General features: G+C 35.6%; 3 protein-coding genes across 5 annotated transcripts in view; 1 reads left to right on the top strand and 2 right to left on the bottom strand.

Annotated features, from left to right (window-relative positions):
* Positions 1 to 737, bottom strand: part of LOC306870842 (zinc finger and BTB domain-containing protein 20-like) — a 57467-nt gene extending 56730 nt beyond the window's left edge. Inside the window, exon 1 of the mRNA XM_079418276.1 lies at positions 581 to 737. The gene's annotated coding sequence lies outside the window, so the exon portion shown is untranslated. The remainder of the gene's footprint in view (positions 1 to 580) is intronic.
* tex55 (testis expressed 55) lies at positions 449 to 14161 on the top strand. Of its 3 annotated transcripts, XR_013784291.1 has the most exons (5): positions 449 to 792; positions 908 to 1075; positions 1402 to 1464; positions 2968 to 3008; positions 13856 to 14161. XR_013784291.1 is itself a non-coding variant. In XM_079418292.1 (4 exons), exons 2-4 carry the CDS (start codon positions 938 to 940, stop codon positions 1845 to 1847), a joined length of 258 nt encoding a protein of 85 aa, XP_079274418.1. In that variant the 5' UTR covers positions 661 to 792; positions 908 to 937; the 3' UTR covers positions 1848 to 2587. The 3 variants fall into 3 exon arrangements, 2 of the variants coding, with proteins under 2 accessions (XP_079274418.1, XP_079274419.1); XM_079418292.1 differs by lacking the exons at positions 2968 to 3008; positions 13856 to 14161 and adding an exon at positions 1791 to 2587 and having other exon boundaries at positions 661 to 792; XM_079418293.1 differs by lacking the exons at positions 2968 to 3008; positions 13856 to 14161 and adding an exon at positions 1791 to 2586 and having other exon boundaries at positions 672 to 1075.
* On the bottom strand, positions 3296 to 25274 carry arhgap31 (Rho GTPase activating protein 31). The gene is made up of 12 exons (XM_079418273.1): positions 24976 to 25274; positions 18298 to 18400; positions 17993 to 18137; positions 17322 to 17404; positions 14742 to 14849; positions 14265 to 14407; positions 11146 to 11353; positions 10867 to 10991; positions 10062 to 10121; positions 8852 to 9643; positions 8097 to 8233; positions 3296 to 6530 (listed from the first exon to the last, which is right to left on the bottom strand). The coding sequence occupies exons 1-12, from the start codon at positions 25073 to 25075 to the stop codon at positions 4305 to 4307; spliced, it is 4230 nt and encodes a 1409-aa protein (XP_079274399.1). The 5' UTR covers positions 25076 to 25274; the 3' UTR covers positions 3296 to 4304.
* Positions 25275 to 27042: the final 1768 nt, after the last annotated feature.

The following is a 27042-nucleotide window of genomic DNA, read 5'->3' as shown; positions in this document are numbered from 1 at the left end:
ATGATGAACAGTGAATCTTGAATACTGTTTCTCGTGTCCGGATATTGGCAGCGATGTAATTATAATTTAGGACGTCCCACTCAGATTTTGTGATGTTAAAAGTTCAAAGCGACACATTTACAAGCAATAAGCCATTTCTTGCGTATATATTATTTTGTTAAAAGCTGCTCGACCTTGGCTCACGTAAATATTTCGTCACATGTAACAATCCCTCGCCTCCATAATATCATTCCTCCTAGTATGAGGTTTCCGGTTTGGTAGCACGCTTTTCTTGATATTGAGTTCCCCCTTTCGGTTATAAACATGAACAGCAACGTTTAACCGAGAGGTTCACCGGGGGACACGAACACCGTCTGCCCTACATAAAATGCACCCATTGTAGGCCGAGGTGTCAGCTGAGGACGACTTGCAACCTAGAAACGGCGGTTTGCCCCTCCTTCCCTTTGTCAGTACTATTGTAAACGTTAGTCCGAGGTCTTCTGAGGTCTGCTTTTCTCAAAAAATAGATAGCAAAATTGGCATTAACTGCAGAAGCGGTGTTTCAACAAAGCGAACGGAGTTTTCTTCTTTTCCAACAAACCTTTTTGAGACCCCTCACGATTCTTTATCAAAGGCGCTGTCCCGGGGAACTGTGCCCAATGACATCATCCCCGCCTTTGTATACAGTTGCTAGGGGTTACAGGGTGACATTTCAAACAGTCCTGCTCTAGATGTGTTCGAGATATGCGGTCCAATTTCTGTATTAACACAAAACGGATTAAAGACAAAGTTTGGTATTTATTTTAAACAGAGGTAATGCACTTGAAATCCTTTCTTAAAGAGCGAACGCTGACTAGGCTATTTGAGTAATAATACTGCGAGAAAGTACACGTCGCAACTCACCTTTGGTGTATATCGTTTTTTGTAGGCTATACTACAACAGTATAAACTTTATGAGATGGCAGATTCAGGTCTATCAGAAAAAGCGCTTATCACCGAGAGTGCGGAGACCATTCGTACTAGCTCAGTGTTCACGGACCCTTATGAACGCTCTGTTAACTATATGGAGACTCACAGTATTCTTCAGATCTTCCAGGTGAGAAAGAACAAAGCAACAGTTACTGATATATTTTTCTTACGAAGAAAATGGGAGACAGTGATGAATTGCTTAGCACAAAATGGCGAAGGACAATTCAGAGCACTAATAGAAGTTCCCCCCCTCCCAAAAAAAAAGACTTAGCATGCTAATATTGCATTGTTCCGGTTTATTTAATAAAACTACATATTGTTTTATGAGTATTACGAAAACAAAAAGAGCTCTGACTAACTACAAATGTTATTTTAGCAACAAAAGAGACATCCAGGACAAAAAACGACTCTTCGTTGTATTTTTCACTCATAGTCTCATTTGTGCTATTTCAGGACATCACAGAGAAACTGGTTTTTGATAGACCAGACGATCCACTTCAGTTCATGTTAGAACAGGTATTTTTAATAAGATTTGTTTTTGCACTTTCCAACACATTGTCATTATATAGATTATTTTATATAGATATCCAAAGTCTTGTCTGACTTGAGAAATTGTGGGTTTTTTATGAATAATTCTTGCTGAAAGTATATTGAAGAGGCATATGACCATATGACTGTCTGATTTAAGAGAAAGAGCTTGTGAAATATAATGCATACTGATTTACCTGGCCCTATAAACAGGTTTAATTTTCTAAATAAATTATGTTTAATAATAAGAAGTGACATTTTTGAATAGCTGTAAAACATCCTAATCACAGTTGATTTTACAAAAACTTTTGCAGGTGCAAATGAAGATCAAAATCCGCGATGAGTCAAGAAACACATTTGTGAAATCATAATGAATTCTAAAGCAAACTAACAATGGCTTTGCAACAAATTGAATCCAAGTATAGTCTTTTATTTATATATTTGTTTAAATAAGGTGTATTGGTTGCTGCAGGTCATTCCGTGACTACATGGTTGTTTCCAAGCAACTGTCTTCAGATTTTTTTTCTCCAAATTTACCATGTTTTGTCACAATTTTTATATCTAAAAGCATAAATTTTCAGTGAAACAATGCTGAAATCTTAATAATGTAGTTTGTTTTTGTCTTTGACCTAAATATCTCAATGAACGTACTCAAGTGGCAATTTGGAGCTATTAAATGTGAAAAAAACATATTTACCAGAGGAATTACTGACAGGCTTTCTCTGGATTTTGGAGACACAGAATCTGAGAATTATAATTCTCAGATTGTTACTGTTTTATGAATTAACTATGTTTTATAAGATAAAGCAACTTCTGTATAAGACATAAGACATGAATGTATAAGACATTATGCAAGTCTTCTCCAAAATAAATCAATAAAATGCTAGCTAGACAAAAGTAGCTGGCTTTTGCACTGTACTTGAATTTCAATGGTGGATTTTGGATGCATAAGTAAAGGAAGTCTTTGTTTATAGTAGGGTCTTATTACAGTGTGTTTCTATAGTTATCTACTGTATATTTACTCTAGAGCAACATCTGGTGTTTCAAGACGGGTGTATCTCATGCAGTCATTTCATTTGTAAATAAAAATAAGTTCAAAATATCTTCACAGCAACATTGTCTATTTGCATTCATTTGCATTCATATTTTGCATATTAGAAAGCTAAGACTATGATCATACATTTAGAAAGTCAGACGCTTATTCAGTTTGACTTACAACATATTCAGGGTATATATAATTTTTTGTGTCAGTGACTTATCTAGTAATAACTGAGCATTGCCTCCAACTGTGGGAAATGCTAAAACTACAGCAAATACTATTAAAATGTTGAAAATTGTTTCACTATAAATATTATGAATATTAAAGTATTTCCTAGCTAGTTTATGAAAATGTGAATATTGTTCTGCAGCATAACATGAACGTGATTCTTATTGTCATAGACAGTATGCCCACTGTTTAATTTCAAATGTAAATTGTTCTATATTCCCCAGTGACTCAACTTACCCTTGACACGAAACAGCTACAACATGAGGCAAGTTGGTTCCCTGGACCACTTTACTTATATACTAGTTTTATTATATACATTTTATATAATTATACATTTCTGTGACTCTGTATTATAGATGATTGCTTCAGTTTTGTATGATTTATATTTGACTACTAGACAACTGTAAGTGGCACAACCTACTCTGTATATGTAGGAACTACTTTATTCTTATCTTACCTTTATTACAGAAAATTAAGTAAATAGGAATATGCATTATAAATGACATTATAATTTTAAACAATTCTATACAGAAATAACTTCATTTGTCATTTGAAATGCTTAAGTGTTTGTCACAGTGTGCACATTACATGTGAAATACTTTTATTATTTTGTTTAGAATAGTATACATACAATAAATCCAATTTGATTGAATACAAAAAGAGCATATTACAAGGTTAGTGTTGTCTGATTACACAACTGACAATGTCATCATCATGATCTTTCATCCTCGTCTCTGCCTTTCTTCAAAATACATGGTCAAGACTTCTATGCTTTACAGTTTCTATAAAACATGGACATTTTTTTATATTCTTATTTTTTTGAGACCTCAGTATGTTTTTTTTTTCATACATTTCTGTTAACCAAGTAATCAGGAGATTTGAAAATATATAATAATGTATCTACAAAAGAGAAAACACAGCTTGAAACAACATTTGAATTATTCAAGAACATTGACCTTAAACTATCTTCAAACCACTGGAATTTTACTTTAAACATTTGTACAAATTGATTTTTACTCTTGATGGACTTACATAAGTACAGATTTGTATGACAATGACAAAACAAGACAATAAGGAATAAATAAAAGTATATATATATTTTTTTGTCATTTTTTGAAACTGCTTTTTTTTTCTTATCATGCGGATTTGTAGATCATTTATAAATCACTCCAGTTGTGAACAAAATATTTCTGATCATGATAAAGTAATAACAGACACTAAGACCTTGCGTTCCACATGAAGGAAATGAAGTAAATTTAAACTGAGACATGCGTGTACAGTCTGTATTTACATAGACAGGAGGAGCCTGCTGAGTTTCCCAGGTTTATCCTAAGACATGTTTCAGTTTTCCTTGCAAATATAGAAAAAATCTCTGATATAAATCCTTAGCAGCAGCATTTTACACAAAGCTTAATACTTATAAATCTGTATTATCAGGATTAACGGCACCTTGATTTCCAAGCATCATTGTGTGTTTTTAGGTATACTGACACTCGGTCACAATTAATAAGCAAGAATTTGCTAGTTATTGCATGATGGCCAGTAATGGATCAGTCTTATCTCATTCAATTTGCCTGTTACTTCTGTTTTCGAATATCATTGACCTCCTTTGTGGCTGGTAAAAGCAACTGGTTGAGGTCTCGAGCCTTTGTCCACTCTTTGGCAAAGTCATTTTATTACGCAAGGTTACCCCCTCAGTAGTTTTGAGGTTTTCCGCTAGTTCATTTGAATAGACGTCAAATGGTGACGCTTCAGCTTTAATAGGAGATAGGACTAGTTTACCATCATCCCCTACTGGAGGGTAGTCCATGATTGGAAATGGAGGGCTGAACAGGATGAGACTTTGAGGTCTTGGACGATTTCTGAAGGACGATCTCTGAAGAAGCGATGAGCGCTCAGGTCTAGGACGATCCATAAATGTGTCCCCATTTGCCGATCGCTTCCTTCTCAACACTGGAAGGTCTGGAATGGAGGTTGGTTTGTAATTCTCATTGCATGTTGCATTTCTCATGGGAATCTGTCTTTGGATTGCTGATGGTGGTTCACTGCTTGGCACATCCTCCTTGTGGTCTCTGACTTTCTGGAGGGGAAGTGCAGAACCTGCTTTTCCCAACTTGCTCTTAGCAAGTTTCTTTTCAGATGTACTTTTACTGACTTGATCAGTGCTCCCCTCAGGTAGAGCATGAGGTATGTGGCTATACTGAATTTTTGGTGGAATAACAGGAACAGCTTTGGCTTTGCAAGTTTTGATCATGAATGCAGTACGAACTGATGACACGCTAACTGGTGCCGAGTTGCGTCGCACAGGGGCCTTGGAGCCACTGAGGAATAGCTCCAACTCTAGAGATGAGCTACTATGCTTGGCTTCAGGTGTCAACCATTCCTGTGCATTTGAATGTTTTGCACTTTTCAGATACTGACTATTTGAAATGTCTCTGACACCTTGGTGTCCTAAATCAAGGTTAAGGGAGCATGGCCTGAGTTTGGGTTTAATGTTTTCGTGACTTCTCTCCACAATCCAGGACTCATGGGATGTTTGTCGATGAAACCTCTGAGATGGAGAAGAGCGTTTTGCTTTGCTCATGTTTTGCAGTCCAGTAGTATCATCTGGATCGGTGAATGTCTTCAATATCTTAACCTGTGGAATCTCCAGTTTGCTGTCATCTTTGTCTCCCATCCACTTGAGGTTATCACTGTCAAAATGCTCTGTTATCTGTGCAAAACAAGCTACATCTGTGCCTGCATTTTTGCTTCCTGTTGGGAAGTCAGAGTTTCCAAGTTCACAGGCAGCTGTCACAGCACCCTCTGTTTGAGATGATGTAATGTCATTAAGCACAGCTGGTTCTTTAGCTTCAGCCTTCTTGCTGACGGGCAAGTCATCCACTTTTGGATTGTCATGAACTTGGCTGTGAATTGCTAGACATGGCATGGTCTGTCTTGGCGTAGGTAAGTGATCCTCAAGTTTTGGTGAGTGCAAAGGGCTGGTTACCCACTGCTTGGCAGAACAAAAGTCCTCCCATGGTTCAACCTGATCCAAACCACCCAAATGACTCCCCCATGTGTCTACATCATCTTGATAAAAACTTTCCAGTGTGTGGTGATGTTCATTCGGACAAGTTGAGAGTCTTTCTAAACTTCCCTTGATTCTTCCTGCTAAGTCACGTTTCTGGGGTTCATCACTAACCTCCTTTTCTTTTTCACAAATGTCCTTTGATACTAATGATTCTTTTGTGCCCGCTTGACGAGATGTGTGAACATCCGATTTTGCATAGCAGCTTGAATTATCCGACAAGTCACTTTTGGAAGTGTTTTCTTTCTTACCAGGATCTGTTCTTAGTTCCTCTTCGCTGCATGGCTCTGCATCTTGGAGAATATCTGTTTCCTTTAGGTGTAGAAATGGGGAAAGTTCTAGATTGGTTGTTATTATGGTTTGCAACCCTAGGCTCTTGTGGTCTGTCCTGTCAACATCATTATCCAAGTAATTCCAGCTACCATCACATGACAACAATCTTTCAGGGAAATGCTTCATGACAGAATTAAATGTAGTAGCACCAGAATGATCAAACATTACATTTTTGGTAAGGTCTATAAAGAGTCCCTTTGATGCTGCAGTGTTGGTAGGCAAACTACTTCTTCTCTGTGCTTGGGCACTTAGCTTGCAAGAGTCCTCGTTTCCAGTAATCTTGGTGAAGCTGGGCTTTACCTGTTCATCTGGCATGTTTGTTTCAGCCTCAGTGACTGAAACTTTTTGATGCATGCCAGATGATGGCACCTTTTTGATTACTTCCTGTGAAACACAAAGAAAGAACCAAAATGAGAAAAAAAGTGGGGTCTGGTTACAGACATTTGTTCCAATAATATTTCCAAGGTAAAAATTATGTATTTTCAAGAAAGTAGTTTAAGTAGTTTCATAAATTCTGAATTTATTCCTATTAGGAATGAATGGACTTGAATAGAACAGTAGTTCTATTCAAGAATAGTTTCTTATTTTTTTCTTGGGAGTTAGTAATAGTACAGTGGTTCTTAATTTTCAAGGCCCTCCATTGTCCATTGTGCCACCCACATTTTGAGGTAAATGTGTTCAAATGTCTAAAATGTCTGTGTAACTTTAAAGAACGTCACTACAGAACACCTTTTTCTGCAATTAAGCACATTTCTTTGGGAGTTATTCCATTACATTTAGTTTTTATATGTATACCACTGCTCAGAACTGTGCTGGCTAACCATGTGTTGATTAGCATCTTTGAGCTAGGCTCAGAAGTATACTCAATTATCAGCTAAGATGTTATGATAGTTTTTGGTTCAATGTATATTCAAACTAATGAATCCTTAGCTTTGAAATCAGTATGATCAACTTTTTGCCTTTTACAAAGAAAAAATGTATTCAAGATACAACAAGTCTCATAAATTGCACTTGAAATATTGTTAAAAATGTAAGTGTTATGGATTTACCTCTGTTTTTTTTTTTTTTTTTTTTTATAAAATAGCAACAAAAAAAAAGTACAATCTAGGTGTAAGCAAAATCTTAATAGGTCAATATGACCCTTCTAATTAAATTATTATTACTGTGTTTCAGTAGTGACAAATTTGGGGAGAGGACAAATACTTCTCTCCCCAAATTGTACACACAATAGAAATGTGTACCTTGTATATTATACAATTTGGAAAAAACAATTCAAGATGTTTCTTGACTTTGGACCAATTCTGTAGAATGGCCCTTATATATATATATATATATATAAACCGGTCTGAAGTCACTGGGGTATATATGTAGCAATATCCAAAAATAAATTGTATGGGTTGATTTAAAAATGGTTGATTTTTCTTTAATGCCAAAAATCATTAGGACATTAAGCAAAGATCATGTTTCATGAAGATATTTTGTAAATTTCCTACTGTAAATATATCAAAACTTAATTTTTAATTAGTAATATGCATTGCTAAAAACTTAATTTGGACAACTTTAAAGGTGATTTTCTCAATATTTAGATTTTTTTTTTTTTGCACCCTCAGATTCCAGATTTTCAAATAGTTGTATCTCAGCCAAATATTGTCATATCCTAACATAACCATACACCAATAGAAAGCTTATTGATTCAGCTTTCAGATGATGTATAAATCTCAGTGGTTCTTAACTTTCAAGGCCCTTATTTGGCCATTCAGCTTTCCCCCGACTTTTGATGTAATATACATTTGAATATATTCAATTGGAAATCATCCTGCCTTAGATCCCTTGGACATTTTCTGAGGCTTCCAAGTGGGTCCCATTGGGAACCATTGTACTACTATAGTATTTCAATCTTTTTAAAATTACATGGGCACAATCCATGTGTTTTACCAATTCAAATCATACCAGTTTGTCCAATTTTTCCATATCTTGTTGCACTGATGTAGTTTCCAGTTCTTCCTTAATTTCTTTAGTCTCAGATGACACCTGAGGTTCAAAATTCTCCACACTGGCTATCAGCTCTCTCACTTCTGCATCCTTGCCTGAGAGGATTCAGAGAAATCAATATAATATTATCAGTTAGGGTAGCAGAATTAAGTGTGCCGTGTATGATTTCTGCAGCAGTAGCATCACCAGACAGAATTGCAAAAATAATGTGATTCCCGAACACTTCCCCCAATATGCCATTACTGAAAAATCTAGTCCCTGCTCAAACACACATACCACTGGTTGATTTAAAACAAAGCAATGTCTGAAAGCACCACGGTATTTACAACCTTACACACTTCACCTTTACATTATTGCTTCAAAAATGTAGTTTTGAAATATCTTCTACTTAATCTGATTCCTCAGTAAATCTGATAATATATGATAATTAAAGAGTATGTGAGTGATTAACTTTGTTTTTTTAAATGTATCATTGACATTTAATTAATGTCAATGATACATTTAATTAATCAACTTGCAAATGCAAATTTGATTTGAATTATTTTCTACTTTATGCGATTGCTTAGTAAATCTGATAATATGATAATGAAAGAATATGTCAGCGATTAACTTTGATTGTTCAAAAGAAGAAGATTTAAAATAATTCTCACTAAATCAAAATATACTTTCATGTTCACACACACACACACATGCACACACTACAATTGTCATACTCTTTGTTGTCCCCTGAGTGAGCGCATCTGTAGTATCTCTTTCCCCAGTCTGATCCTCATTTTCCACGGGGAAAGAGCTGCTGTTGCTATAGATACTGCATCCGCTGCCTCCACTGCTGTCACTGAGCGGGTTCTCTCTGTACCCAGTACTGCTGGTGTGACCTGCTAGTCCAGTCTCCCAGTCTGTGAATGTGAAGTTCCCACTGCTGGGGACTCGCAATCCAGCAGTGCCAATACTTTCACTGCGATGGGGTTCCAGAGGTCCAGCCTCCTTAGTGGGCTTAAAGAGTCCCCCCAAACCCCTGTCCCGCTCTTTCCCTGGTGCCCTGCAGGGGGTGCTGTTAGAGTTAATAACTGCAGACACACGCAAAGGTACAGACACTGCGAAGGGTTCAGAAATGTTGAGGGCCTTCCGTTGGTGCCGTGGCGATGACTCTGGAAACAGGCTGCCAGGAAAAGACGGTCTAGATCCATTACTGGCAGATGCAGAATACAGCATCCGACGATTTTTGGGAGATGTGGGCTGGCAGCCGCTGCGGTCATCACCTTTGAAAACTTTCAGCTGTTCTGGAAGAGTTTTCTGCAGTGGGGATAAAGATGGAGATGAAGAGGAGGCATTTGATGCTCCTTCTCTTTTCTCATTCAGGGATCCTCCGGATGCAGTATGAGGATCTAAGTCCCATTTTTGATCCTTCTTGTTCAGATCGTAGTCGATATCTGAGTCCAGGGTTCGAGATTTTAGAACTGGGACAAAGATGCCATTGCTTCCTTCTGTTGGTGCTTTGTCGTCATCTAAATGGGAATGAAAAAGAGAAAACTGGTGGTGACACCTAAAAGCCACAAATTTACTGCGGCCCCAAAAAGTATTTTCACTCGTTAGCCAAAGATAAAAAATTATGAATGTGTTTGTATGATATAAGACAATATTAAACAATTTTTTTTAGTAGAATTAATCATATCAAGCATTAAACTTTCTTTCTAAAGCAATTCGTTAATTTGATGATGTAGCTGTTTTTTTTTTATATAAGTATTAATTTACTGTTTCTTAATATGTAATGTATCTATATATAAATATATACTTGTATACATTTATTATATATTAAAATAGTTTTAAATCTTTTTAGAAAAAAAAGAAGACAGAAAAAGCTCCAACTGCAAAATGACAGCATAGTAAAGTAAGTGTACTGTAGATATTGAGATCTAGCCCCACCTGCTGCCTGGAAGGAACAGAGAGAGTCCATGCTTTTGGATGGCCGTATAGCAGGTTTTTCTGTTTAAGAGAGAGAACAAACATAAAACTTGTCATACTATTTGTTATTCTTCTTTACTCTGCACTGAAAAAAAGATACTTTGGACTAAATAAAAGAAAAAAACTGTAAAGTGTTACAGTAAAATGCATTAGTTTTTCTCAAATTGTAGTTAGAGTTTTGGTTCAAACTTCAAATTTTGATTTAATGTTAATAAAAGATATTTATTTTCCTAATACTAAAAGCATTTATACAAAGTCAAAAGATTATTTATTGTAAATATTACCATAATCGATTTCTTTAGACATAAGCCAAAATGTTACTTTATTTTTCTCTTTTAACTTACTGTAATGCATCATTATTATGGTGATGCCTTTTTAAAATATGCATCATGTTTTCTGACTCTAGCAACAAGTAAAAATGCTATTTAAGCAAAAAGAAAAAAAAAAAGTCATCTGTTTTGCAGAAACAGACCAATATGAAAATCCATTTAATTAAATGACAGTCATTCAGTGTTTTACCTTCAGCATTACTCATTCTCTAGGTGAAAATATAGTTTTAACTTCATGATGCTTTGGCCATCTGTAAGGCTTTCATTAGACATCAAGAGCAACGTTGTGCTATTATTGTTGCTCTGATGTCTGTAGATGGCCCGAAATGTCATGATGTGGCATTTTATTTCTGGCTGCACCTCCTCATTTGTGTCTTCCCTTTTTTAGGAACTTGTGTTTCTAGACACTAGAAAGTTCCTTTCTGTCTCTTTCTTACCTGAGGGATTTTGGGCTCTCATAAACACACTCCCGTTGCGACTCAGCTTCCCTTTAGAGTCGATGACAGATCGTCCAAGACTGAAGATGGACTTCCACTTTTTAGATTTCCCTGAAAATTTTCTTCTGTATTGTGAGAAGGTTAATGAATGTTTGGCAGTGTCATGAAAATGTTAAAATTTAAATTTAATAAAATGAAAAATCTTTTAGATATGTTGTTTTCTGGGTCAAGCAATACTGGGTTACATATTGAGTGTGTGTAGGCTTGCATAAATCACACCTGCTGTCAGACAGATCTATTACTGTATGATACATTGCAGCAGTGCTGGTATCTGGAAGGCTGTTCTCTCTTTGCCTCTCTCTCATTGCTGGGTGGTTGGGACTGAGAGAGCGAGCCTGCGCCTCTTCGAGACTCATGAGCTTCATGGGGCCACACTGTGTGCTGGCAGGCAAGGTGGCGTACTTCTCCCCACAAGCCATGCTAGGGCCTACAAAACCATAAAAACCAGTTAGATGTAACTTGTCTTGAGAGTAACATACGTTGCATCACTAAAAGAGGCCAAAACCTCATTCTATCAGTATATGAATAGTTCAGATGCAAAAGCCTCTACAGTGCCGTTTGAAATGTTCTTCTAAAATTAGCATTTTTCTCAAGTTCCTATGTTTACGTTCAGTTATTTCACTTTAATGGCCATGAAAAGAACCTATTCATTGCCAATAAATTGAAATTACTGAACCTACACATAGAAGCCTGATAACAATATAAAGAAATACAATAAAAAATCGAACATTTCAAATGGCACTTAGAGGCTTTTACATCTGAACACTTCATTTATAAGTGATTGAACAAGTAATGACTGCATACGTTTCTTAATGTACTTTCATTCATATACTTTATATACTTTTTTATTAATATTTTTGTTTTATATTTTCAGTCTTAATTTTAGTTAGACTTTTAGTCATTTTGTTGTGTATTTGTCTTTTTTGTTGGTTTGTTTGTTTTACAACCCCATTTCCAGAAAAGTTGGGACATTTTGTACAATGCAATCAAAACTAAAATCTGTGCTTTGTTAATTCTCTTTAACCTCTGTTTAACTAACAAAAAATTTAATAAAATATCTCCACCGACCAACTTAATTGTATTTTGTAAATACATTACGATTTTAATGGCTACAACACACTTCAAAAAAGTTGGGACAGAGGCATGTTTACAGGTGTGTTGCATTAACTTACACTTTTTAATCACTTTTGACCTGCTAATTTGCAAGTGGAATATTTTCCCAATTTTGCTTGATACAAGACTTCAGCTGCTCAACAGTCTGTGGTCGTCGCTGTCTGATTCTCTTTTTCATGACTTACCATATACTTTCAATAGCAGACAGATCTGGACTGCAGGCCAGTCAATTGCATTCACTCTGTCTACGAAACCACACTGTTGTTGCATTTGCAGAATGAAGCTTGGCATTGTCTTGCTGTAATAACCATGGACTTTCCAGGAAAAGATGTCATTTTGATGGCAGCATATGTCTTCTTTACAGTCCCTATATGCCTGTACCAATGGTATCTTCACACATATCATCCACGCTGTGGACACTAATGTTCTGGGGCTACTATGACAGATGTTGGCTTGTGCACCTGATAAAAGTCTGGATGGTACCTGTCATTGGCATGTAGAACACAATGTTTGTTTTTCCCAAATACAAACTGAAACATGGACTCATCTGACCAGAGCACACATTTCCACTGGCTTTCAGACCATCTGAGATGAGTTTGGGCCCAGAGAACTTGACAGCTTCTCTGGATAGAATTGATGTACAGCTTTCTCCTTCCCTAACAGATGTTACAGTCACATTTCTTGATGCAACGATGGACTGTGTTAAGTGGCAATGGTTTTCTGAAGTACTCCTGAGCCCACGTGGCTATATTTAACACAGTGCTATGATGGTTTTTTATGCACTGCCATCTGAGGTTTGAAGGTTACGCACATTCAGCAGAGGTTTCCTGCCTTTCCTTGTATGGACTGAGATTTTGTCAGATTCCCTACGGTACTGTAGATGTTGAAAGACCTCAATCCTTTGCAATCTTGCATTGAGAAATATTTTTCAGTGGTTTTCATTAAGTTCAGTAAGCCACAACCCATCTTTGCTTGCAAAGACAGAGATTTTGGTGGATGCTTTTTTTTTTTTTTTTGCCCAATCATGATACCCTCACATATTACCAATTCACAGCTTATTGCGGAATGTTTCAAACAGTTTAACTTTAAAATTCTATAATCTTTTCACTTATGTTTTGACTCTGTCCCAACAGTTTTTTTGAAAATCATTACTTTGTAGTTTTACTACAAAGTAATGTTACTTTGTATTTAACTTTGCCAGTTAAATAAATGTGAAAGAATATTAACAAATTAGTTTCTTGGTTTTATTCTTGTTCTATACAAAAATGTCCCGACTTTTTTGGAAATGGGTTTGTATTTTACTTTTTTAAGTTTTAATTTATTTACAGTTTTAGTCCTTCAACATAAGCTTATTTCAGTTCTAATGTATGAATATTTATATATTTCAGCTTTATTTAAAAAAATTAAAGTTTTTTAATAGTTTTAGTATTAGTTGATCATAAAACTGCACTACTCAAAATTTTCAAAACACATTGGGTAGAATTAATGTACTGAATACACCTTTAACACTGTGATCAACAAGTATGTGTGTGTGCAGACATGAGCTGTTTGCTTTTTTTTTTTTTGTACGTCTTGCCTATTGTTTTGTTGTTACATTTTTGGATACAGATCTCATGCTATTGTACACACCTACTCCAATTGTAAGACCCATTTCCTGACTTTATCATCACAGCTGTCACGAATAGCACAGTCAAACAAATTTTCAAGTTATTATTAATTTATGCAAAGAGGAAAATGTTATAGTGTAGCAGTTCAGAAATTTGACTTGCTTTCATACTAATATTGCATACTTCATTTCTGTTTACCACACTCCTAGGCAGATTTCTAATTAGGAACATGAGTAAAAGCAGGAGCTTTAGGAGGCTGGGCTAAACCAAACACACATCCCCTGATCAAATCATCACAAGCTGTGTAAGACTGGATGGCTTTCGACTGAGCATAAGCTACGCTCTGCTCAACTGTATGCTAATTCACCTTACTGTATTTTATTTTGATTTGTACAGCATGGTTACAGAATATGCCCAGATGTACAATAAAAATGAGAATTTTTCTTGCTACTATTTCCCTTGTCATTCAAAAATTACAGGCTTCACTTTTTTAATAAAGTTTTTATGGCTAAATGAACAACATCTGGCATCTTTACCAACCACTGAGTTTGTTTAGAGATACAGTGCATTGTCTGTGTTTACTGTGACTACATTGCTCCAGTTACTTGCAAGCCATACCTTCTCTGGACTTGGATGGCTGAACATCCTGGTTGAAGATTTGCTCAGTATGGTTGAGAATGAACTCCACAATTGACTGCTGGACCCGCACCTCCAGAAATGCTATATCACCATTGCAGGAGGGCACCTCTACCTCCTTGGAGCTATACCAAAATGAAAAGAGAGCACTTAGAAAATGATTTATGGTGATAGATAAAATAATCATTTTTTGTGAGGAATTATAGCATGTAGCATGAATGCCGTTAAAGAAAATATCCCATTCATCATCAATAATCAGCAACAGATCGCATGTAAGTATAATAATAGCATGAATATAAAAATTATATAATTGTATATAGTTTAACCTTTTGCAAGTTCACTGTAGACGTCATATACTGTATAATCACTTTTATCACTAAAATCATGTTTGAGAACAGAATTATGAAGACAATGGACAACTGGTTTATAAAATGAAAGTAAAACCATTGCAAGACTCACCGAAGTAGATTTGGAGCCCACACCAGAGCAAGATTGCGAGCATGCATGTTGGTTTGGTGACTGAGGGTAGCTAAATGTGCCAAATGTTTGGTGAGGTATTCCAAAGTTCTATAGATAGATAGATAGATAGAAACAAATCTCTTAATATTTAATCTTATTACTTCAGAGTAATTCACATCATTTGTTCATTTCAGATAAGGTAAGTTAATGTAGTTTCTTTGATATGTTTTTTTATTACAATAAATTTCAACCTTTTGAACCAGAAATTAAGATCTTGTCACTTACTCATTAACACTTTACAATAAAGGCAAATGTATTACCATTAGTTAATTCATTAACTAACGATGAACAATATATTTTTACATCATTTGTTATTAAAAATGTTCATATTCATGTTAGTTCAGTAGAAGTTAGTTTGTGTTAAATAATGTAACACCTTATTGTAAAGTTTAAATCTCTATGACTTTTTTCTGTGGAAAACAGGAGACAATCTGGCTAATGTACTGATCACTCTTTCCTATGCAATTACAATGAATAGAGCTTTCAAGCAAGCACAATAAAAGTAGTTAAAATGTCTTTTTTTCCAAGTTTTCAGTCATCAGGTACCTTTTCCTGGTTAACAGACTGAAATGTAAATCATTATACAGTAATAATCTTCCCCTGCAGAACCGGATCAGACTCATTTGTGAATGATTCGTTCAGGGGTTCATTTCCCAAAAGTATCACTAGCCAACTATAAACTGGCGAAGATCCATTTTTTCCATAATTTTTCCTGAAATCACAGTTCCAATGAACATTTGCAAACAGCATGTGATGTGTGGTTGGAACTAGAGCTCTTGACCTGTGGTTGGAGCATGTGGTCTAACATCTGTTAGTTTGTCAAGAGAATGAAAGCACTGTTTTTGAGGAGTGTGCATGTGCTCTTAGATAGATAGATAGATAGATAGATAGATAGATAGATAGATAGATAGATAGATAGATAGACAGATAGACAGACAGACAGACAGACAGACAGACAGACAGACAGACAGACAGACAGACAGACAGATAGATAGATAGATAGATAGATAGATAGATAGATAGATAGATAGATAGATAGATAGATAGATAGATAGATAGATAGATAGAACCCAAATTACGGAAATGTTGGGACGCTTTTTTAAATTTGAATAAAATGAAAACTAAAAGACTTTCAAATCACATGAGCCAATATTTTATTTACAATAGAACATAGAGAACATAACAAATGTTTAAATGGAGAAATGTTACACTTTTATCCACTAAATGAGCTCATTTCAAATGTTATGCCTGCTACAGATCTCAAACAAATTGGCACGGGGGCAACAAAGGGCTGAAAAAGCAAGAAATTTTGAAAAGATTCAGCTGGGAGAACATCTAGCAACTAATTAAGTTAATTGACTTCAGGTCTGTAACATGATTAGCTATAAAAAAGATGTCTCTCAGAAGTAAAGATGGGCAGAGGCTCTCCAATCTGTGAAAGAGTGCGGAAAAACATTGTGGAATACTTTAAAACTAAAGTTCCTCAATGTCAAATTGCAAAGGCTTTGCAAATCTCATCATCTACAGTGCATAACATCATCAAAAGATTCAGAGAAACTGGAGAAATCTGTGCGTAAGGGACAAGGATGAAGAACTTTGTTGGATACCCGTGATGAGTCCAAATTTGACATTCTAGTTGGGAATCACAGACGCCGTGTCCACCGGGTTAAAGAGGAGGGACACCTTCCAGCGTGTTATCAGCATTCAGTTCAAAAGCCAGCATCTCTGATGGTATGGGTGTGCATAAGTGCATACGGTATGGGCAGATTGCATGTTTTGGAAGGCACTATGAATGCTGAAACTATAAAGGTTTTAGAGTAACATATGCTCCCCTCCAGACGACGTCTATTTCAGAGAAGGCCTTGTATATTTCAGCAGGACAATGCAAAACCACATACTGCAGCTATTACAACAGCATGGATTCGTAGTAGAAGAGTCTGGGTGCTGAATTGGCCTGCCTGCAGTACAGATCTTTCACCTATAGAGAACTTTTGGTGCATCAAAAAATGAAAAATACATCAAAGACGACCACAAACTCTTCAGCAATATCAGGCAAGAATAAGGCCAAATTCCAACACCAAAACTCCAGAAACTCATAACCTCGATGCCCAGATGTCTTCAAACTGTTTTGAAAAGAAGAGGAGATGGCACACCATGGTAAACATGCCCCTGTCCCAACTATTTTGAGACCTGTAGTAGGCATCAAATTTGAAATAAACTCATTTTGTCCATAAAATTTTAAAATTTCTCACATTAAACATCTGTTATGTTATCAATGTTCTATTGTGAATAAACTATTGGCTCATGTGATTTGAAATTCCTTTAGTTTTCATTTTATTCAAAGTCCCAACATTTCCGGAATTCAGGTTATAGATAGATAGATCTTCAAACTTTTACCATTTGTGTTCCATGATAGAAAGTCGTGGGAGTGACATGGAATGGCATGTCAGTAAATAAAGAAAGATAAAGCTTACAGAATAAAGCCATGGAAGAAAATAACCTCAGTAATGTCAGCTATACCTCAAGTGTGAAACAGGAAGTTCTTTTATGACACTCCTGATGTTTCGGAGTTGCTCCTGCTCCTCTTTAACTGACACTGCATCCTTTGAACGAAAATACAAATGGAGGATCATTATTTCCTGGATCCATGGGTACATTTTTTTAATGAATGTCTATGGATCACTATGGTCACTACAGATTACCTGGAAGCTAATAACTGTCTTAAGTTGGTGGTTGTAGTGGTCCAGATGGAGCTAATCTTAAACTTGTTTACTATTATTTGTACAACTACATGAAACACCTCAGTCTTATTCAGAGGCTCAAACATAGCAAAAATATGCAATTTGGTGCAGATGCTGATATTTATATTACCAAAATGTAAGATGAAATTGTGATAGCTTGTAATTTAAATCAGTGAGATCTTTATAACAGTATAACAGACGACTTACATAAAATGCACATAAATATCAGTTGTTACTATATACAGTATCTCCCAATAATATTTAAATGTCTTAGTAAGATGATACATAAATCTGTAGTTTTTGTTGTGGGGGGGAAAACATTATATCCAAATAATCTGAGGGGGGATTAAAAATAACTTTTTATTTAAAATCCTAGGCTATTGTATTATATGCAATCTGTTATTCTGCTATTCTAGTTTAGCCCATCCCTTTTTTATCTTACAAACTTACTGTGAATTTCTTGTAGAGTTCATAGGTGAGGAGAGGGTTGGGGAGCTCTCTGAAGTACAGCTTACATAAAGAGCCTACGCAGTGGATATCCTGAAGATACACTTCTTTAGTGAGGTCAGGACAGGATTCAGAGCAAAACTCCTGTCTGTATGCACACACAGAGATACACATATTAACTACAAAGACACGATTGTATAAATGATTTAAGCAAGAGTTTACACAAGTTCAGGTATTATAGGAAACAGTTCCCTTTATGCAACATTATTGTATAATGTTTGATATGGTGAGTCTAAAAATCGGCCCACCTGAGTTTTTGAATGTTGGATGTGATTCCTGAGAGTCTGTAGATTCCATCCACAATCCCATGTTTCTCTATGAACTCTGCACACATCTTCAGAACATAAGGAACTAGACAAAAAGAAAGAAAGGACAAATTCATGATTCAGCAATAAAAATGTATTTATTAAAAGTATTAAAATGAATCACCCAAAATTAAACATAAGTGGAAAAAAATACAATACCGTTAAAGTATTAGAATCAAAGTTATTTAGCAGTATATATGTCTGGGAAAAAAAATCATAGAAGCATATATGTCTTGTGCACTACATCCCAAGTCTTCTGAGCCCACATGATAAATAAAATAACAAAATAAGGTAACACTTTATTTTAAGGTCTCTTAACTAGTTGCTTATTAGCATGCATATTACTAAAATATTAGCATTTATTAGTACTAATTAAGTACATCTTTATGCCTTATTCTACATCCCTAATCCTACCCAATACCTAAACTTAACAACTACCTTACCAACTACAGCAAATTAGGAATTTATTGAGGGTAAAGTCATAGTTAATAGTGAATAAGCGTTCCCTATTCTAAAGTGTTACCCTAAATAACAGTATCGGCAACAGTGTCATGATCAGTCAAGACACCTAAAAACCAGTGGTGTTTAGCACCTGACACCTCTACATGCACCAAGTTTGAATATAGGGGTCATTAGTGAGATTTGGATACACTTTCTTCAGTTTTCAAGTGAATAATTGCTTAAATTTTGATCAGGCTAAATATATTTTTTTGTGTTCCTCAGAAGGAAGAAGGTCATTTGAGTTAAGAATAGCATGAGGCTGAGTAAATTATAAACTATTCTTTTAAATGATTGTTTAATGATTGAGTATTATTATGTATATATACATACGTAAAAGTTCAATGATATGATAGCAACTAAAAGAATCGCATGTCCATTTTGAAGTCAACTGGAACAACTGTAAAATGTAGCCATTTTCATATTTTGTTGTGCTGCAAGTGCATGGCCTAATCCTGCCAGTTTTTCTTTGTGTCCTCAGACTGAACCAATTCATAAAAATATGAATGGATATTCATATTTCATTTGGCGGCATTCCTTCAGTATGCAGAAACCCCCCAAAAAATCTTAATTTTCCCTACGATATGAATCAGCCTTTGAGGCGTGCGTTTCTCAGAAGCATTATTAGTGTAATAGTTAATGTATTGTCGTTCCCTGAAACTATACGTACATTCGCAAAGTTGTGTAGCTGCAACTACAGGTCTCAGCCCGTGGATGCATATTTTCTTGTTAGCATAAGGCGTGGACTTAAATAGATCATGTTCTTGAGCAAAATAAGCAAGCTTACATGAGTGCATTCTATTTCATTCTTAAATTCCATTTAAAAATATATGCATTTCATTCTTTATATTTTAACTCTCAACAATCAGACCTGTTTTTAAAGAGTGTGCATGTGCATAAATGCATAAAGGACCCTGGTTTATGACGTAACCTGCGATGAGTCAAACATCAAATACAGCAAAATGATGGGCAATGAAAAAATTGAAATATAAGCCTCAGATGCCATACAGCAGTGTCTCAGAGAAAACTGAATGACTGAATGAACCACATGTAAACAGGAGTAAAACATATGCTTAATGATGATTAAAATATTACCAGCTTTCTGTTGTTTGTGTAAATGAACTTTAATAATTCAACATTACTTCATTGTACAGAAAACGTTATTAATTCAATGGTTTTGTTATGATCTGACGAACGACATTTGGCTGAAGTAGTTTATGTTTGGTATTGTTGTACTTTGCAAGTCCCAACAAATGTAAGGAGATATTTTATTTGATGCACTTAATGTGAACGGTTTGGTGTATCATCATCAGTTCCAGACTCGATGAGCTTTATGGAAAAGTATTTTTTATGAAAATTTAAAAAGACTGCTTTCTAACTGTGTGCAAAATTTCACAAATCCAGTTACAATTGGCATACAAGAACAGGCTAGCTAGCTATACACAATTAATATGTATAAGATATCTCAGATTATTTGGAACCATTTGGGCGACAGTTTTGGAGTTATACATAATGAAATCTGTTACTGTTGCTTATAGAATCTGAGCACAGTTTGAGACAATGTTGAAAAACTCTAGAGGAGACACATTTGATATTGTATTTGATGACTGAAAAAAGAAAAGGACAATAAAAACCAACTCCATTTACCCTAAAGGTAATACTTTGAAGCAAATATCAATTTTATGTACCCAGGAGCAAAAGAGAGACTTATAACTACCCTAAATTTGAACTTCTTTTCTATGATATTTTTTACAGTTCCGTATCATACAGAAAGTCATCAATTGTTATATTTTTTTTTTTTCAAAATATGAAACATATTTACTAAAGTCTGTATTCTTTGTGCATTAACCTTTTAAATAATCTGTATGTACATTTCTGTTGTCTCTTTGCAACAGTAGTGTTTCATGTAGACTACAGTACTATTACACCGTCCTTCCTTTATCCTGTCAGGCCGCTTATTGTGGAGAAGGTGGGCCTGGGCAGGAAGTTAAAAATGGTTTGTTTGTTTCAGAGGAAACCTGACACACCCAGGCCTTGCAGCTGGTATTACTTATGACACTTCCTCTTATTCTAAAAGCCCTTTGGAAAGTTCCCACCCAACTTCATCACTTCCTTGCCATACCTTTAGCCATGATATCTTTAAACTTTAGATATATTTGTTAATATGTTTAGGTTTAGAAATAATCACAGTGAGCTAACGTATTTAAGGTATATCACAACAGCCTATACATTGTTAACCCTGATATTTATCACTTTAAATTACTTGCTTCTTTCTACCATGTCATGACATGAAACTGAAGGAAACAAAGGAAAACAGACTATTTGAGTTGAGGGCCTCACTGTGTACAGTATACTGTACATCCATCCATCTATCCATTTTCCAATCAGCTTATTTCCCTAATCAAACACGGTGATGTCAGTAGTTTCTCTGGTAGGGTTGTGTCATGACGTCCCAGCAGGTAAGAACCAATGAGGTTTGATGTTATCAATGCAATGCCATTTGATTTGATTTTAAAGGGAATAATCAAATATTGGCCTGTTCGTTAGATAAAGTCATTTTATCAGTTCAGAACCCATTGGAGCTGTATGGATTACTTTCACACTACCCTTGTGTCCTTTTTGGACCTTGAAACTTTAGACCCCATTGACTTTAGCCCGATTCGGACAGTAATTGTTTCTCATATGGACGTCTGTAAAAATACATTTACATATCACCTCAGTGATAAAACTCATGGATTCGGACGGCAATTTATTCACAGTGGAGGAGCGAGATCTGTGATCCTACAAACCCGGGAACACGCTGCTCACGTGGCCAGTCGCATAATTGTCTACTGTAATTAAAATAAATTTTATTTACAAATTTATTCTTATTATTGTGGAAAATGTATTTAAAAATAGTTATTATGAAAAATGTATTTTTACTATTCCAAGCATATTTTATCATTTTTAATCCTAATTATTTTTATTCTCCTGTTTAAAATTAGGAAAATAGTTGCGCTATAGTTGTATATATAATTATACACGATATAGTTATGTATATATCTGTTTATGATAATACACATTTTAAAATTGCATTGCATACCTGCTGCCTCCATAATAAAGACCCATTTCGAATGTTTACGTGCTTTGCTTCTCTTTCTGCTCCCAGTCGCTGTGGTGGAGCAGTTATGAAGTATTGTTCTTTTAAATACCTTCCAGCATTTCAGAATTAAATATGTATGCAAATTACACCGAAGTACAACAGTTACTGTACAGTGTTCGGGAGTGCTCAAAAAGGGTTTAAACACTAAATTTTGAATCGATTTAATGTATCACGGCCCATAGAAACAGTCACTAATGAGGCATCTACATATCTATGATTGAAACAACAACCATTTCTGAAGAACTACATTGTTTGGTGGAAGAATAATATTTTTATTAAGATCATTATATTATATTTGCTTTGTTTTGTTTTGTCTCCACTTCGCATCATGCCTATCAACGCCACTTAGCTGTTATAAATTCACTGTAAACCACGGCTTCTTGGGTTTGTTGTTCCGTTTTTGTTTTGGGGGAGGATACAGGATCAGGAAATTATGGAAGCCAAATTAGAACTCATCTTGCCTACTTGAGCACCATATATCAGAGCATGTGCACTAAACACTAGACCACAGCGGATACTTCATTTTAGTATTTTATTGGCGATGGTCAATAAAATTTTGCTCTCATAACATGTGACTGGATTTCAGAAAGGGTGTTTCTCTTGCTTGGTAGATGTGGACATGTACAGTACGGTAAATAGAGTAGTAGTCTCAATTCTAAATTACCGAGCACCACTGAGTCATAATCCATTTGCAAAAGAAATGAAAGTAGGCTAATACAAGTGCTTCACTATAAAAAATGTATTCCTACTAATTTAAAGTAATGAAATAGCCTTCTTAGGAAAAAAACATTGGGAGCACGTTTTTTACAGTTTTTTACATTTTACAGTCCTGTACCGCATGTACATATTATGTACTTATTATAGCATTTACAATAACTGGGTAAATACTAGGCACTGACCCTAAACCTAACCCTACCCCATATGGTTACCTTATACTACCCAGTACCCAGTACCCAGTTCTTGGGTAAAACACTGTAGGTACACATACTGTAAAATAAAATGTAACCAAAACATTAGCAGCCAGCACCTCTGAACCAATAAACCATCCAGAGTCTGAGGAAGTCTACCCTTATCTAAAAGCTGAAGCACAAAGCTTTCATCTAAATGTATCATAGAGATATGTATAAAAGAACTTTCACAACTTTTCATACTTTTCATTATCAATCAATCAACTATAACTAGAGAGATCAGTCTAGTAATTGAAAATCCTCACATACACACACAATACAGTACATACTTCAGCAAAAGCATAAAATTTTTTAAAAGAAAATTAAACGAAGCAAAAAAACATTAAAGAGATTTTAAATAAAGTAGAAGAAAAAAAAGGGGGATTTAGGGAAAACCCAGATCATTTGCTATTCAGAAATTCTGCTTAGGATGCAGTGTAGACCTCCAACAGGATGGATGAATGAATGATTGTTCTCTGAGACCAAGACGAATGAGGAAAGCTCTCATTTTGACTTGCCGGCAGAGATGTCTTCCAGTTATTGATCAATTTTGCTTTAGTTTAGTAAGATGCTGGCATCTGACATGAAAATCTCACTGTAAACACTATCATATGTTTTGGATGCTAGTCTTCAAGATTGGTTTGTTACTGGTGTCTACACATGGCTTCTTTAGCAATACCTGCAAAACTGTCTTAGAAATGCGTGGAATAAGCAGGCCTTTCAGCGGGGTGAATTTATTCAAAATGTATTCTGACTTGTATTCACTCCTGAAAGTGCTTTTGGAAACACGGTTTGATATCACACAATGGTTAATGTTCATATAATGTATAAAAGTTGCCAGTGAGTAAACCAAAGGTGTCTCCACAAGATGTTTAAGTAATGGAGGAATCAATTGTTTAATTGTGTTTATTTTTTTTTAATAACTGATTTGTCACAATAAAGAATTATGTACAAATTAATTAATTGTTAAAAATAGGGTTTTCTTAGTTTAAAAAAACTGTATTAGAATATTTAAAAATAGTATAATTTTACTTCAACACAGAAAATGAACCAAATTCTTTCTGAAAAATATTTTGAGAGCATTTATGGTAATTGTGTCTGTCACAATGATGAAAACGTGAGCATACAGGATCTAAAACAAAAGTCTGTTTCACAGTTAGAGACTTCAGATGAACTCGGTTAAGTCACATGGATCTGTTAAACTATGGGTGGCATCACACTGTTTTGAGATCAGTATTGTGATGTCTTTTGTAATGTTAAGGCTTAGGGTATTGAGTGGAAAATCTGCATAAAGATGTGATCCGTCGTGGTTAATATCCATCAAAATTCATCATCTTAACACACTTTGGAATTTATGTTGGGAACAAATCTGCTCTGAGCAAACAAATACAGAAAGTCCAATGGTTTATCAAAATACTGCATTTACTGTGATAATTATCCTCAATAACACACACTCACTTTGAGACGAACTGCCTTGAATGTGCTCCTTACTTTTTTGATGATATTTCATAAACAGTATGTCAGCATTTACCATGAACAGTATATCTTTAAAATCTAGTCCTCCCCCTTTCTCCTCCTCTTTTCCCCCTTCCTCTTCCTCTGAACATTTCCTTTGCTCTTGATTTTCTTCTATGGCTTCATGTGTATTTGGTAAATCAAAGCGCTACATAACTAGTCAGGCTAAGATTACATTCAGATTTATTTCCAAGTGGAGATATATTAGACAACACCTAAAAGTTAAAGTAACACGTTTTAAGCATGAGGATAAGCGTCCACCCTAAGGACTCAAAAGTTTGTAACATAAAGTATCTTCTGTTTCAATAGCACAAAAAGCATAGACACATCACCCAAGCAGCACTGGAAATGGGTGTTGGTTTATTACACGTAGCTAATGTTTACGCAGAGGCCCAGGCTGCTGCTCTGGTGTGGGTTCGTAATAAAGAAAACTTATTATGACTGCTAGGGCTTTGAAAGAAGGGGCAGCCGTTATATGAATGGCAAGAGGAGGAGTGAGTATGGAAAAGAGGAATTTACCGTCTTGTCCTGAATTCTGCAGATGTTCATTCAAGTCACAGCCGAATGCATTTTCAGTTCCTTTCCTTTTGAACTTCAGCTTGGCAGCCTTATTCTTCATCAGGCTTCAGTAACTTATCCAGATCAGAGCAAATACACCTTCAAATCAACCATTGGCCCCACAACGCATGGGATGGGAAGTAGGAAATGTGGTCAAAGTAAAAAAAAATGAAAGAAAACCCCCAAATCAGGAAGTCCACGGTGTTAAACAAAAGAAATCATCCACTCACATCTTGACCGAGCCACCAAAGAGCTAGTGTGGGCGAAGAATTCTGGAGCGCGGTACACGCCCAACGTCACTTCATCATCAGGGTCTCTCCTCCCTCGTTCCCTTGTACAGACCGTGAGGTGAGAGTCTGTGTAGCGTCTGACAGAAAAGGTTATGACACAAAGCCTCTGTCCCACCAAGAAGACCTGTTTCCTGTTCTCTGTCTATCTATCTATGCTTTTTGCTCCACGTTGTTCAGGAGGTCATAGTGCTGCTGTTGAGTGGAAGCTTGAAATGTCAGAACTTTTTGCAAAGGGGAGGGCAGAGGAGCGAGGGGAGGGGAGAGGAATAAGTGTCTGCTTTTTCTTCAGCAGTTCGGACATTACTGAACCCCTTTCACCCTACCCCCCCTCCCAACCCTGCTTTCTCTCTTCCTCTCTCCTTTTCTTTTTCTTTTTTGTGACCATAGCTCCAACAGGAAACTTGCTCTCTGCCTTCCTGAATGCTTCCAGAATACACAATTTCCTGTAAAGGGAACCTTGTTTGGAAAACAAAAACAGACGAGAGAAGGACGTCGGGCAGAGAGAAAGGCAGAAAGAGATGGACAGAGAGGACATGGAAAAAACTGGAGAACAGGGCAGATGAGAGAGGGGAAAACACAAGGTTTCCGTTAACCACGGCTTGTTAGCCATTTTGAATGTTTCTTCAACTGCAGGCACTTTTATGTGCAGGGGCTGATTTTTATTACAGATTCCATTTTCCAGATTTTGTTTTGTTTAAATGTCACATTAAAACAGTCTTGGAAAATGTTTTTTTTTAACATACTTTCATCATTTTATTTTTCAAATGCCCTACTTATAGATTTTCTTGCTTTATCTTTGTCCCAGACTTTCAGCATTAACATGTAGAATCCATCAGACCATTTCGATATTTATCATATGAAATTCATTTTATATCAGTTTTTACAGTTTGCTCCCTCAGTACGATGACAATCATGGTCAAAATTTTAGCCTCTTACAAGTTATTTTCAAAAGTTAGTGTACTTGGTCTTTATGTACAAGGAGTCAAGTATATCAATGAACAACATTCTTGAGATGAAACATGAGATGTGATGTTTGAAAAAAAGAAAAAAAATCATATTTGTGAAAAGAGTAATTTTATTGTACATCACAACCAAATTGTCAAATAATTAAAAAAATATTGTGTGTAAAATTTTAGCTGCTCAGAAAAAAAAACACACATCAGTGTTAAAGAAATCAGTGTGAAGCTAGTGTGGAGTCATTTCGCTGTGATCTAAAAGGAAGGAAGTATGAAGGATCAAGGACAGTATATGCTGATAAACTTGGTCATGGAAGCATAAGTGGTAACCTTGACATAATCAACACAAAAGAGCCACCAAGTATAGGAGAATCTGTCTTCTACAATGTTAAAACAGTTTATACATCCAAAAGGCTCGTTCTTTGGTGCCATTGGTGTAATACAATTTTAGGAGGTATTCATTTATAAAGGTTGTTGCAAAACTTTCATGATCCAAGGGACAAGGTAGATTCTAAACTTTTCAAACCCAAACCGTTACTTTTTTTTTTTTTTTGCATAGCAGAAGACAAGCCTTTGGTTAACTTCACTTTGATTGAACGTGTACAGATATTGTGTTACTGTCTTTCTCTGTAGGCAGTAACACAATGTACACAGTTCTGCTTCAGACGAAAACTTGCCTTCTGAGCAGTTTTGTTGGTAATGTACAATTGTACAAATTGTAAAACAAAACAAACAAACAAAAAAAGCAGGAAAAACAGTAATATTGTGAAATATTATTACAT

Source organism: Barbus barbus, assembly GCF_936440315.1.
Source record: "Barbus barbus genome assembly, chromosome: 6".
NCBI classification, from domain to species: domain Eukaryota; kingdom Metazoa; phylum Chordata; class Actinopteri; order Cypriniformes; family Cyprinidae; genus Barbus; species Barbus barbus.
This window is presented reverse-complemented; position numbering and strand designations above follow the sequence as displayed.